The sequence below is a fragment of the Empidonax traillii genome, unplaced genomic scaffold, assembly GCF_003031625.1.
Source record: "Empidonax traillii isolate 1590-97213 ecotype Southwest subspecies unplaced genomic scaffold, ASM303162v1 scaffold94:size1391941, whole genome shotgun sequence".
NCBI classification, from domain to species: domain Eukaryota; kingdom Metazoa; phylum Chordata; class Aves; order Passeriformes; family Tyrannidae; genus Empidonax; species Empidonax traillii.
In genome coordinates, this window is record NW_020955287.1 from 846726 (window position 1) to 859537 (window position 12812).

General features: G+C 38.8%; 1 protein-coding gene across 10 annotated transcripts in view; it reads left to right on the top strand.

Moving 5' to 3' along the window:
• GREB1L (GREB1 like retinoic acid receptor coactivator) overlaps positions 1 to 12812 on the top strand; it is a 139438-nt gene that overhangs the window by 99632 nt on the left and 26994 nt on the right. For all 10 annotated transcript variants that reach the window (XM_027881749.1, XM_027881752.1, XM_027881751.1 and 7 more), the window contains 5 exons: positions 5313 to 5639; positions 6458 to 6586; positions 7187 to 7321; positions 9647 to 9844; positions 11298 to 11478. In XM_027881749.1, the coding sequence (XP_027737550.1) occupies positions 5313 to 5639; positions 6458 to 6586; positions 7187 to 7321; positions 9647 to 9844; positions 11298 to 11478 (970 nt within the window). The remainder of the gene's footprint in view (positions 1 to 5312; positions 5640 to 6457; positions 6587 to 7186; positions 7322 to 9646; positions 9845 to 11297; positions 11479 to 12812) is intronic.

The following is a 12812-nucleotide window of genomic DNA, read 5'->3' on the forward strand; positions in this document are numbered from 1 at the left end:
TGGTGACAGCACTGTTTACATGAAAACCACATTTGTTATTCAGACTGAGGCAAGTGATTCAGTGAATATCTCATTCTTGTAAATGTTTTTGAAATGGACTCTTTGCAAGTTTGAGAGCAAACCAACAAACCACATTTTCTTTCTCTTACTGCAGGCCCGGACATTTTCCCCTACCTTAAAGTAAAAAGACCAGTGGTAACAGTAAGGTTTTAGAAGTTGATAATGCAGGATAGTGTTGGGAAACTTCCATGGCAGTCTCAGTCTTAACTTTTGTATTTGAAAAGATGCTGCTTACCACAGAGGACTGTGAAATGACTTTTGTGAAGAGCATGCTGCATCTGTAATAGCTAAGGGAACGAAATATGCAGATGTTTCAAAAGCAGCACAACTGGTGATAACCTTACAATTCAGGGAACAAATGTGTTCTGTGCAGGTTTCACCCATGGGTTCTTATGCTTTGCTGCAGAACTGTGACAGACAGGAAGGAATCCATGTTCTGTGTTGTAATACTCTATAAGTGACATGATAGCTTTATTTATCATTCTCTGTCTCAACAGTCCAGTGGATGCCATGTTAGAACTGACAGAGTTTCTTTATTTTTTTACAGATGGAATGTTTTTCTGTTGCTCTTCCCTCAGTGGGCTTAAATCTCTTATTTGAGGTTTCAATCTTTATTTGTAGTGCCTGCATGTTTAAACCAGCTGCTTTACACAGTTCTGGATTGATAGAGGCAGCTTGCAGATTTCCTTCAGAGGAACATGTAGCAAACTGATATAGCATGTCCAATTAAAAATAAACTATTTATTGAAACTTATGAGTCAGTGAACCACATTCCATGAGCAAATCTAACCTTAGATGGATGCAGCAAGTCTATACTTGCTGCAAACTAGAGCAGGCTTCATGCAAAGCTTCTGAAGCTGAGCTGTGTTTAGTGAGCACTATGCCTTCAGCATAAAGCAGTTCCCTTATTAGCAGGTGTTTAGTTTGGCTTTTGTTCTTAACTGTGCAAAGCTGAATAGTTTTTCATTTGACCTAATGTGGAAGTGCGTGCCAGCATTGTGAGATGAAAGGACCTAATGAGGAGAAAAGTAAAAACATTCTGCAGAGCATGGGGATGAAAACATGTTGCTAGTATGAATATTGCTGTAAACTTAAAACTGCTGGAACTGTGACAGCTGTACTGAACTGTAGCCTTTATCCCATTTTGTTACATCAAAGCAGATTAAAGATGATTGGAGGGCAGCCAGCTTCAAAAGTTTTTGATGAGAAGAAGAGACCAATACACACATAAATTAACATTTATTCATGTAAGCCTCTCTTTTTTTCTGGAGAAAGTAGGACGAAAATGTTTGGGGTTTTTTCCAGAGTATATTGCGAAAGAATAAGATAAAAGCAAAGATAAAAATGCAGGCAAATGATGAAGGATAGTCTTGACTAATTTTTTCAGATCTCACTATTTCTATGAAATATGTTTGCAGATGACTGTGATCGTAGATCATAATATTATTTGTGAAAATGCTCCTTTTTTGAAAAAAGATATAGCTGAGAATTCCTTTTATTTTCATGTAAAATTATGACAATATTGTGGGATGATGCTGTTGTGTTTTCAGAAATCAGATGAGCAACTCATGATAATATTACAAATCAAAGCAAACAAAATAAATACATTTCTGATGCTTTAAACCTTCTATGAAGACTATACACAGTTAAAGCTGTGATTGCAAGCCATACCATTTCTATAGATAAATTCCACTGACTGTGATAAAGGAATAAGATGAAGAAAAAGAGGTGTGTTTCATTTTAGTGGTTTTCCTAGTCTGCCTCCTGGACTTATTTGGATTTCACATTTGTTATCTTTGGCAGCATTCATGGTGAAGTGTTCTTAAGCTTTTTTTTATCATCAAAATGTCCATATTTGCAGTATGGGTTACATTTTATCATCTGTAATCATCAGCTTTTTATTATTGCGCCATCATTTCTACAAACACAGTCTATGCGGTGCTAAGGTCTGTGTTTTGGTTTTTCAGGAAATTTCTAGGCCTTCAGTTATACCACCTATTATAAAATCATTCTCCCTCCTCTGTTGTTGTGGTACATTTGAATAATTTTGACTATATATGTTGAATGTTGTGGCACCCAGAGGTTTTTTGTAGTTTTAATATCTAAATGCATACCTAGAGTCAAGGCAAGAACAAGCCTCTGTCTTCAGTAGAAGGGACAGTCAGACACTCAAAGCAAGAGCTTATTGCAGCAATTGTCCTAGTCTGAGATGGTTGGAGGAGTAGTCTCTGTGGGATGAACTATGAAGTTTGTCTACCCAGAAATGTGTGTCATCCAGAAATGGACAATGTTTCAATATATTGACTTAAACTGTACAGCACCAAAGCATAGAATCATAGCAGCACAGAAAAACTTAGGCTGAAAAAATCTTTAAGATCAGTGAGTCTGATTGTTAACCTAGCACTGCCAAATTCACAACTAAACCATGTCCCCAGGTGCCACATCCATGTGTCTTTTAAACACCTTCTGGGATGATGATGACAACCACTTCCCTGGGCAGTCTGTTCCAATGCCTGACCACTCTTTCACTGAAGAAATTTTTCCTAATATCTGACATAAACCACCCCTAGCACAACTCAAGGCCTTCTCCATTTGTCCTGTCACTTGTTATCTGGGAAAAGATACCACCCTCATGGCTACAACCTTCTTTCAGGTTGTAGAGAGTTGTAGAGAGCTCCTTTTCTCTAGCCTAAACAACCCCAGCTCCCTCAGCTGCTCCTCATAAGATTTGTGCTCCAGACCTTTCACCAGCTCTTTTATGCTTTTCTGGTCCCACTTCATCACCTCAGTGTCTTTCTTGTAGTGAGGGACTCAAAACTGAACACAGGATTTGAGGTGTGACCTCACCAATGCTGAGTACAAGGGGATAATCACTACCCTAGTCCTGCTGGCCACACTATTTCTGATCCAAGCTAGGATGCCATTGGCCTTCTTGGCCACCTGGGCACACTGCTGGCTCATGTTCAACTGCTGCCGACCCCCAGGTCCTTTTCTGCTGGGCAGCTTTCCAGCCACTCTTCCCAAGGCTGTAGCGCTGCATGGTGTTGTTGTGACACAAGGGCAGGACTCGGCACTTCACTGTGTTGAATCTCATACAAGTTGACCTTGGCCTGTTGATCCAACCTGTCCAGATCCCTCTGCAGAGCTTTCCTACCCTCTAGCAGATCAACACTCCCATGCAACTTGGTGCCACCCAAAAATTGCCTAAGGGTGCACTCACATAGAATCACAGAATGTTCTGATTTGGAAGGGTCCTACAAGGATCACTGAGTCCAGCTCTTAAGGGAATGGCCCATCGGCATTCCCTGCTAACTTGGAGTTTTTAGCACTATGTACTAACCCATTGAGCTAACCTCACTTGATACTCTTGTCCAGATCATCAATATGGATATTAAACAGACTGGCCCAAACACTGAGCCCTGGAGAACACCACTTGTGACAGGACACCAACTGGATGTAACTCAGATATTAATATTTTATGGTATTGTTTGCTTTGCAGTTTTACTTTTTTGAAGTCAAGATTATCATTTGTGTACTTATTTCTGTAGAGAAGCTTTCATATTCCCTTTTAACTTTGACAGATACGTTTTTTAACGTTGATATATATTTTTTTTAGGAACCTGTTTACAATCAATGTCAATATCTATAATTTTGTCTTCCATCTTATCTGATAATAGTTCTGTTATTTTCCTGGGTAGTTGTAGGAAAGACTGCCATGACCCAAGAGTGGTATTAAGCACTTCACTAATTTTGCAATATTTCCTTATCAGTGCATTTCTGATAGCTAACTGTCTTTAAGTTTTTCTCATATAAATAATCTGAGTGAAATTCTGTGTGTTGCCATACAGAGAGTCTGTCTTACCATTTGTACAATTATTTTAATATTCTTGGATTCATGATGACTCTTGTGTCTAAAAACCTGTCTCTTAGGTAGCCTTCCTCAATCAGCAAAAGGTTGCTTTTATTCCTCTTTATTTCCCATCTCATTTCCCGGGGTTGAGATGTTGTAGATAAACACCATTTCTGCAGAGGAACATTTTTCTCTCCCAATAAACGTCTAATTTTTTTTTATTTTGATAACTCCAAAGACCTAGAATTCATGATATTTTCTTAGAAGGGAAAAGAAAATATATTTCCTAAAAGGAGAACTCTAAAGAGAGAACTGTGCCCATACTGTGTTAAATTGGACTCATCAGAATTTTTCAGTTTGCATCAAAAATGAAAACAGCCTTGCATTTACAAGTTGTCCTACCATCTTATGATAATTGGATGGTGGCACTTTCCAAATGTTCCTTCTCAAAAAGGCGAAATGACAACGGGCAGCAGTTTTTACAGATTCTGTTATTTATCCACGGCCTGCTTCTCACACAACCTTTCTGTTTCCCGCCTTGAAAGAAAACAAAACCAAAACCAGCATTTCGCATATCTCTGGTATTTAAACCCCCTCCATTTTGTCATAGAAAAACAAGCTCCTGAAGTGTGAAGTTGTCTCCTTTGGCACTGATATGAGATCTTAGCAATTTAAGCTATGGTTACTTTTTACTCTGTGAACCTCATGAATGTTTTTATCTGTTCCCGAGTATTTTGACAATGAGACAAATTTTAATGAGCAAAATTTTAATTGAAATTGAGTTGGAGGACTGATGCTAAGATGGGATACCTTATATTTCTGTTTTCCAATTCAAGTTCACAACATAGTTTACAAAGTCTGGGGAATGTAAAGATCTAAAGGTGTGTATTCTTCTTTATGTTGATGATGGAAGATTTGCTAAAGGAAGATGTGGTTAAACATGTTTATTTGCAACCATGCTTAGTTTATTAGTATGCAGGATGAGAAAAAGCAAAGCAAAGACCACTTGACGGGCTTTGTCCTGCTCCACGGTTGTGATTAGCCTACAAGTATAAGCATATGGCTGCATGATTAATCCTTCTGTTCCAGGCAAAAGGCACATGTTTTCCCACTCCCTTGTTCGTCCCACCAGTTTCTGAATGTAAGAAAGCTAGGAGTAAGATGGAATACTTCATTGTTAATTAAAAAAAAAATAGGCAATGGTGGGAGAGAATGGCTTCTAAAATGAAAAACCAAGAATAAGCCACGGGGTTAGATATCCACTGCGTAGTGAGGGTTTTTTAGAAATATAAAAAATGTGGTTGAAAGAGCTTTTCAAATCAAGGCAGACCTGTGATTATTCCTGGTTCAATAACATTTTGATATGAGATACTGTTCTTCTGTTTGTTTGTTTTCAATGTAGGTCCTGACCAGATACCCCTGAGGGAAGAATTTGAGCAGATCATGTTGAAAGCTATGCAGGAGTTCACTCTGAGAGAGCGATCCTTGCAAATGAGCGCACAGTGTATCTCTGTGTCACCAGGTCAACTCCCTTGGCTTGCCAGGTTAATCGCTAGCGTGTCTCGGGACCTCGTGCATGTGGTTGTTACCCAGAATTCCCTGGCAGAGGGCATCTCGGAGACCTTGAGGTCTCTCAATGAAATGAAACATCAGCAAAAGCTACCAGATTACGTAGTTGCCATTTGTGCATCAAAGATAAGAGGAAATGAGTTCTGTGTGGTAGTTCTAGGTGAGTATATCTGCAGATTGCTTGCAATGCCAAATTAATTTTCTCGATTTATTGATCCAGTTTTTGAATCCCTTTTGTTCTTTTTATTCTCCTTTGTGTTGTTACACTGCAATGTCACAGTTTATTGTTTCTCCATCAAGATTTGGAGTAGTGATGTCTATGAGGATCTACAAAAATATATTTATGCTAGTCATTGCTACTCCTTGAGTGGCCTGAGACTTTGTTTGTGTGATTACCTTAGAAAATACCTTGAAGTAACCCAGTGACAAAACGGTTGGTTTGTCTTTGTTTTGTGGAACAGCTGTGATATTTTACACGGCAGAGTCTTCTGCAGACTGCTGCAAAACAGAACATGCATTTTATCCTTTCTATCACATTGATTTTAAATTCCTCACTGGGGACTGGCTGTGATGCTTGTGTGTGCATGAGTGTGTCTGGATGGAAGTGAATTTTGACGAGTCATGTTTACTTTGTAGGCAGATAAATCAGTAATGCAAATTTTTTATTTTTTTTAACTTCCCCCCCCCACACTAGGGATAATTACTTTTTCATATTTACCCAGAACCATGTAATTTGTCACACAAGTGTACAAAATGATGGGCAACAGCTTGCAAAGAGTGTGCTAAAATTAATTATATCAACTAATTCTCCAGTCACTAGTGAAGTAGACTTGAGACTGCTCTCCCGGTCTTTTGGGTAAAGGCAGTGGAGATCCATGATTGAAGATCAGAGTGCCCCTCATTTCTAGGATGAAAAGGTTGTACTGACAGTACACTGTATTAAGGTTTGCTCTCACTTTTTTCCCCCTTCTTCTCCAGGTCAGTATCAATCTCGGGCACTTGCAGAAAGCATGCTTACCACCAGTGAATTTTTAAAAGAGATCAGTTATGAGCTCATCACAGGGAAAGTTAGTTTCCTGGCATCACATTTCAAAAATACATCTTTAGGTGAGTGATTCTAAGAAACAGAAGTTCTAGCCAAGACAGTCATGTCATTAGGGTTGGTGTGTCTCCCATTCAACAGTTAAAATGCACCTGAACACAGCTCTTCCCTCTCCATCAATAGCATTCTTTCCTTCTCTCCATTCCCTGTGTGTAAAGGAGTACTTGTCTCCTTCACCTGTTAGTGCCAGTTACTAACCCTGTAGTGAAATATTTTTAACAGTTTCTACTGTTGAATGTAATGGCAGGGCACCCATAAGTGCACAAGTGTTTAGCAAGGTTTTAGAGATTGTTTTATAATGTGTGTTTCTTTATAATCGTCAGTTGTTACCAGTAGCTGTGAAGGCGCAGGGCTGAAATTATTCAGCTGTGGTTCCTTTTTTTTTTTTTGGAATTAATTCAACTGGCAAATCAGTAAATTAGAGTAAAGAGAAAAATATTTTCCCTCCCTCTCTTCCCTGTATCTCCCCTCTTCTGTGTATCTCCGGTCCCTTGCCTCTTCACAGATTTGACATCAGCTATGTGAGAACAGTTGTGTGCGTAATGTTCTACGTCCTTTGTCTGAAATGACTTCCAGATAATTTGGTGTTACTGATTCTGATCTAGGTGATGATTTGGACAAGCTGCTGGAGAAGATGCTACAGCAGCGAGGGGAAAGTGTCATTATTCCCTTTAATGGAGATGTTAGTGAGTGTGTGTCATCTCAGGAGGCGATTGCCATGGTTTCTACACAAGAACCAGGTAATTTTTCTTACGTACAAGATGTGAAATGAGTGAGTAGCTTGTTAAATGTCAAAATGCATACACCTTGGGCATACACCTCAGAAGAATCTAAGGGCACAGTTGCAGTTGGTGTACCAACCTTAAAATACTAATACTGCCAGCTGAATGTAGCAATACAGCAGTCTCTCAGACAGAAAATCTCTGTAATAACCTTCAGTGAGTTTTTTCTACCTTTTTTTCCCTATAATTCCTGAGCTAAAACATGCTATCTTCTGTTAGGCATTAGGCAGAGTAGAGAAGATGTTTGTTTCTAACACTGGCAGTGTGGATTCATCCCACCCTTTTGCACCTAGAAGAAGAATGTAACCTTGAGTTTGAGGCAGAGGGGAACTGTGTTCATGGCCTGGTCTCCCAGGTGTCCGGCTTCTTAACTTTTGATACTCCTTACTTTCTGCATGTAAAATGATAATACACACTACAGACTTGTGCTCTGAGGCTTAAACTTTTACGGAATGTGTTTTAAGATCTTGGACTGAATGTGCTAGGCAAGTGTAATCTATAATTTGTTGATCTGTGTCTTATTCAGCATAATGTGCTGAGATGCTGCGGTGCAAAAGATGAGCTAGGATTTCCTATCTAAAAATGCTAATAATAATTTCCCCATTTCAGAATTATTTAATTATTCAGAGTTTTAACTATACTTTCCTTTCATATCACAGAAATGGTAAAAGATGCACTGAATTGTTGTGAACACTGAAAGTCTTTTAGGTCTAATATCAAAGCAAATTCAACCTCCAGTAAAGACTTTTTTTATATTTTTGTTGTGCTTAAATTCATCATCTCAGTGCTAGATCTGAATGAAAGTAAAATGGTTCATAGTCTCCACATGGATCAGGAGATTTGATCTGGCACCTGCAGAAGGATAAGTCTTGAACTTCCTCACAGGATTATTTTGAAGGGAGAATTATCTTCAGATTCTGGGGGTGTTTTTCTTCTTCCTCTTTGCTTTTTTTAAAAGCTTTATATTTTCTCAAACAATCATTCTGAGTTAGTTTTGTCTTTCAAATGTGGCTGTACAGTGTTTGAAACCACTTAGAATCTGCCTGAATAAAAAAAAAAACAAAACAAAAAAGAAGTGAGTCTCCTAGGCAGTGAGATGGATCTTTCTCCCATAGCAGATCTACTGAAGTGGACACTGAGGCAGGTTTGAGCAGGAGATAAGTGTGTGCACATACACACAAACACATGTGTCTATGTAAAACTAACATAGTAGAAAAAAATTACTTAAAAACTGTAATACCATTATAGGAATAAATTTGGTAATCTGCAATTTGAAAATATTCAGTGGTCAATGAAGCATGGACTGTTGGGCACATAATTTACCTAATGGAAATACTGTAATGGAACATGCTTTTAATTTTGAGGAAACACGAGTGCTCTGGTTAGTCCCTCGGTTCTCTGCATGTAGTGTTATACTGACATTTATTTAAGTCTAAATAAATCTCAGACTAAAATTTTGTTAAAAGTCAGGAAACCTCCAAAGAAATAAATGCTTCCCTCCCCCAGTAGCTGAGATTTATTGCCCAGTTGTATTGCTCATTTTCCCCTCACAGCATATATCACTACCAGTCAGTACACAGTCATGGCTTAGAGTGGGGCTCACTACTTCAGAGCAGGGATGATGTGCAAATGAACTTGCAACAGACCTGCTGTCCAATTAGAGTCTTTTTGGCAGGATTATCAGCACAGGCTTGGTTTCCTCAGATTAATAGGTGTGCTGGCTCTCAGCCCATTGTGCCCAGAGCACAGCAGCCTCAGCACCATGGCTGGTTCTCCCAGCAGGACTGATGGAGGGAAGCTCCTGAAAGAGAACTGCAAGTTTCAGGAGACTATTAAAGTGCTCTCGCTCTCTCTCTCTCTCCCTGCTTTTTATTTATGTACGCATGCACATCTTTATATATATATATATATGGATGCATATTATGTATGTATTGGTTCATTTAATGGAATGCTTTTCACTACGTTGGTATTAAGGCTTTCTTGGGTTTCACTGTTAAAAATCCTCAAAACACTTAGGGCATTTTGAAAAACAGGTAGTGCTGTACTTCAGGTCATCTGATATATTACCACATTTTAATCAAAGAATTAAAGTTGACATTTGGGATCTGGACCCAACTCTCCAGTGTTGAGATTTATTCTGGTGAGTGATGTTTTGTTTTGTTTTTTTTTTTTTCTGATAATAGAGGGTAGGCTGTTTGGAGGTTCGTGTTTACTGGGGGAGGTGGGAAAGTAAACATTTTTCTTGTTGTGTTTTGTTTTCTTTTTCAAACAAACGCACTCTAGATTTGGATGTTGATACCTTCCAAATTTACCAGCCACAGCTTACAGTTGCCCGAAAGCTCTTGTCCCAGGTTTGTGCTATAGCAGACAGTGGCAATCAGAGCCTGGATCTGGGACACTTCAGCAAAGTGGACTTCATCGTAATAGTTCCCCGTTCCGAAGTCCTGGTGCAGCAGACCCTTCAACGTATTCGACAATCAGGTAAAAGGGAGGGGAAAGAGACCAATAAACAGAAATATATGATGTTATTAAATCATAGCTGGTATAAATGGAGAAGTAAATTCCTCCAACATGTGTTTTGCATGTCTAGCGTTAGCCTAATTAGTTGGTATAACTGATGAATTCTAAACATCTTCCTTTCATAAGAGAGGGGTTCAAGGTGTACCATGTAAGTGTCAAAAGAAATTGCCATATTCATGGAGATCTAAGGAATGTATGACCTGGAGAAGCATTAGCAAATGCCACTGTTCAGATCTTTTATCTCCTAGAGCTGTGAGTGCCATTTGTTCTAGGTACACGTCTGTGCATATGCTCTCATGTGTATTGGCGCAGATGTATGTGCAGGAAGCTCTCTTATGAGTTAAATAAATGCCTAAGTGATGCATGCAAATTGGCACACAGTAATTGGCATCCTGGTTCAGATGGTGATTTTTCCTGTCTGGGCTTCTGTGTCAGGCCATGCCTGGCGCCAAATGTTTCAAGAGGAAGAAGAATAGGTTATGTTCCTCTTGAGAATGACCTCTGTCATCCTCTCTGTCAGTGACTGGCATGTCCAGATAAGTGTAAGAGTTTCTCTGTGGAGAAAATTACTGTCTAACAGAACTAGGAACTATCTATGTAAATATTAGGTCCTTTGTTCCATTCCTTGTTTCTTCAGACATTGTATTTACTTAATTTGCGGCTACACACTAAACCAGAGGTTTTCTGGTATCCATTTACAGGTTTTCACATGTACTTTATTTTATTTTTTTAAACGAGTGGGTTTTATTTTACTTTTTTTGAAACTGTTTTTTAAAATCATTAAGAGCCTGGAAAATACATCAGTGACTCACATTTCAGAGTAGTTTGTTGCTACTTCTTTTAAATGCCATTCAAGGTTGTATAGATTATATTGTGCCTACTTTTTTAATATGATGGAAATATAGCATTACAAAGACTGCTAAAGAGTAGTTGAATTAACACAAATGTTGCAGCATGAAGAGCATGAGAGCGAGAAAAATATGATACTAGCAGGAGTTTGATATGAATTTATGATTTTTTCAAAGGAAAGGTCAGGATAACTCCTTCTGACTCAAACAGTATTAATAAATTAGCTAAATGTGGGCAGGTTTAGCTTAGGGTCATGGAGCATAGCCAACTGAGTGCTGCTCTGGAAATCTTTGTGGAGGCCTGATTTTTTTTCCCCCCTTTTTTGGCAATGTGAGAAGTTTTTAAAGGGCTTCAGGCACTTTTTGGAGGAAATCCAGAAGCCAAGAAGCGCATTTTGGACTCCATTGTGAGAGAAAATGCATTTGGATAATCATCTCATTACTAGGGCTTATCGATGGTTTGGCTAAGTCCTGATATTGGCAGACAAGTGGCAACCTGCCGTTGACCCTTCATTTTTGGATGCGCTCAAAGGAAAAGATTTTTCTTGTATTCTTATTTTTGACAGGCGTCCTTGTGGACTTGGGCCTAGAAGACAATGGAACGGCGTATCAGAGAGCCGAGAAATATGTGGTTCGGCTGGACAATGAGATTCAAACAAAATTTGAAGTTTTCATGAGACGAGTGAAGCAGAATCCCTACACACTCTTTGTGCTGGTTCATGACAATGCCCACGTGGATTTAACAAGGTAGCTGCTTCAATCTATCAAAGGAAAACCCTCCTCTTCCAGTATCTTCAGTCAGTTTTTTCAAAAGACTTACCGTCTTAGACACCCACTGCTTTCTCTAGGCATTTTTAAGGCGTTTTGTGCCTTAAAATTGGAAATAATCTTTTTTTTTTGCCCATAGTATTTGCTAACTAATTCTGATTCAGATGAAGGCAGGTGAGACTAGTTTCAGATTACTGGATCCCTAACAAGAGTGTTTGTTGGTGTATGTGCTATGGTACTGAAGTCCAGAAAAAAGGGTTGAATTCTGCAACTTTCTTTGGTTTTTTTTGTCTTTTTTTCCTATTCCTCCTCTTTTTCTGTATTCCAACCCAAATGTCTCCCGTGTTCGCAAGCTGGTCATGCTTTAATTCCTGTTTTTATACTTGATAATAGTGTTGTTTGTAATATAGGAAGGTTTACAGAGATCTAACTCCTTTCAACATATGAAAGATGCCATATGCCATAGGTACTGTAAGAAAAGGATTTTAAAAACCAGCTGTATTGAATTTGGCCAGCTTTAGGTCTAAACACAACATGTACACACATTGCAGAGACATCTCTTCACACTGAATTGCAACCTTACCTTGGAAGAAGAGAGAAATAAGTAAAGCTAATTATTCTGCTCTTGTTCCATGTGCAAACTGAGGAAAATAATCTTAATGTGATTTAAACACAGTGTGTAAGGTTGTGGGATTTATTTCAATATCAGAGATAGTGGAAGATATTACTGCCTATGACAGAGGGGTTTGGACCAGGTAGTCTTTAAGGTCCCTTCCAACCTAAACCATTCTATAGTTCTATAATAAACAAAATAGTGTCCTTGAAGGACAGCTGAAAATAGACAAAAGCAAGCTGATTCTCCCCATCGCATTTTTGTTATTGTCTTTGCTGTGCTCTGAATTTGGAAGTCCTGAATATATCCTGGAAGTGAAGGTAGGTCCAGGAGCGGGAAATGAGGACATCAGACTTCTAGGTTTCCCGGTCTTTGAGAAATTTGTTGTTTCGGTCTGGAAAAACCACTGGATTTTGTAAAATTGGTACTATATCTCCACAGCGCATGGAACAGTGTTTTTCAGTGAGAGGGATTTTATCACCTTTGGCTTACTTTTGCTTTCCCCCATCTCATGCTTTTTTAAATTGTCACACTAATCCACCTTTTCACTGTTGGCAGACTTTGATCCTTTGTTTAGGTGTTTGTTGGGTTTTTTTTCCCTTCTATTGCCTGAGTCTACCCACAGAGAACACTCTGACATCTTTTACCCTTCCAAAGAGCTGTTTTTGAGCTGTGATTCTCAGTAGCATGGTTGATTGGA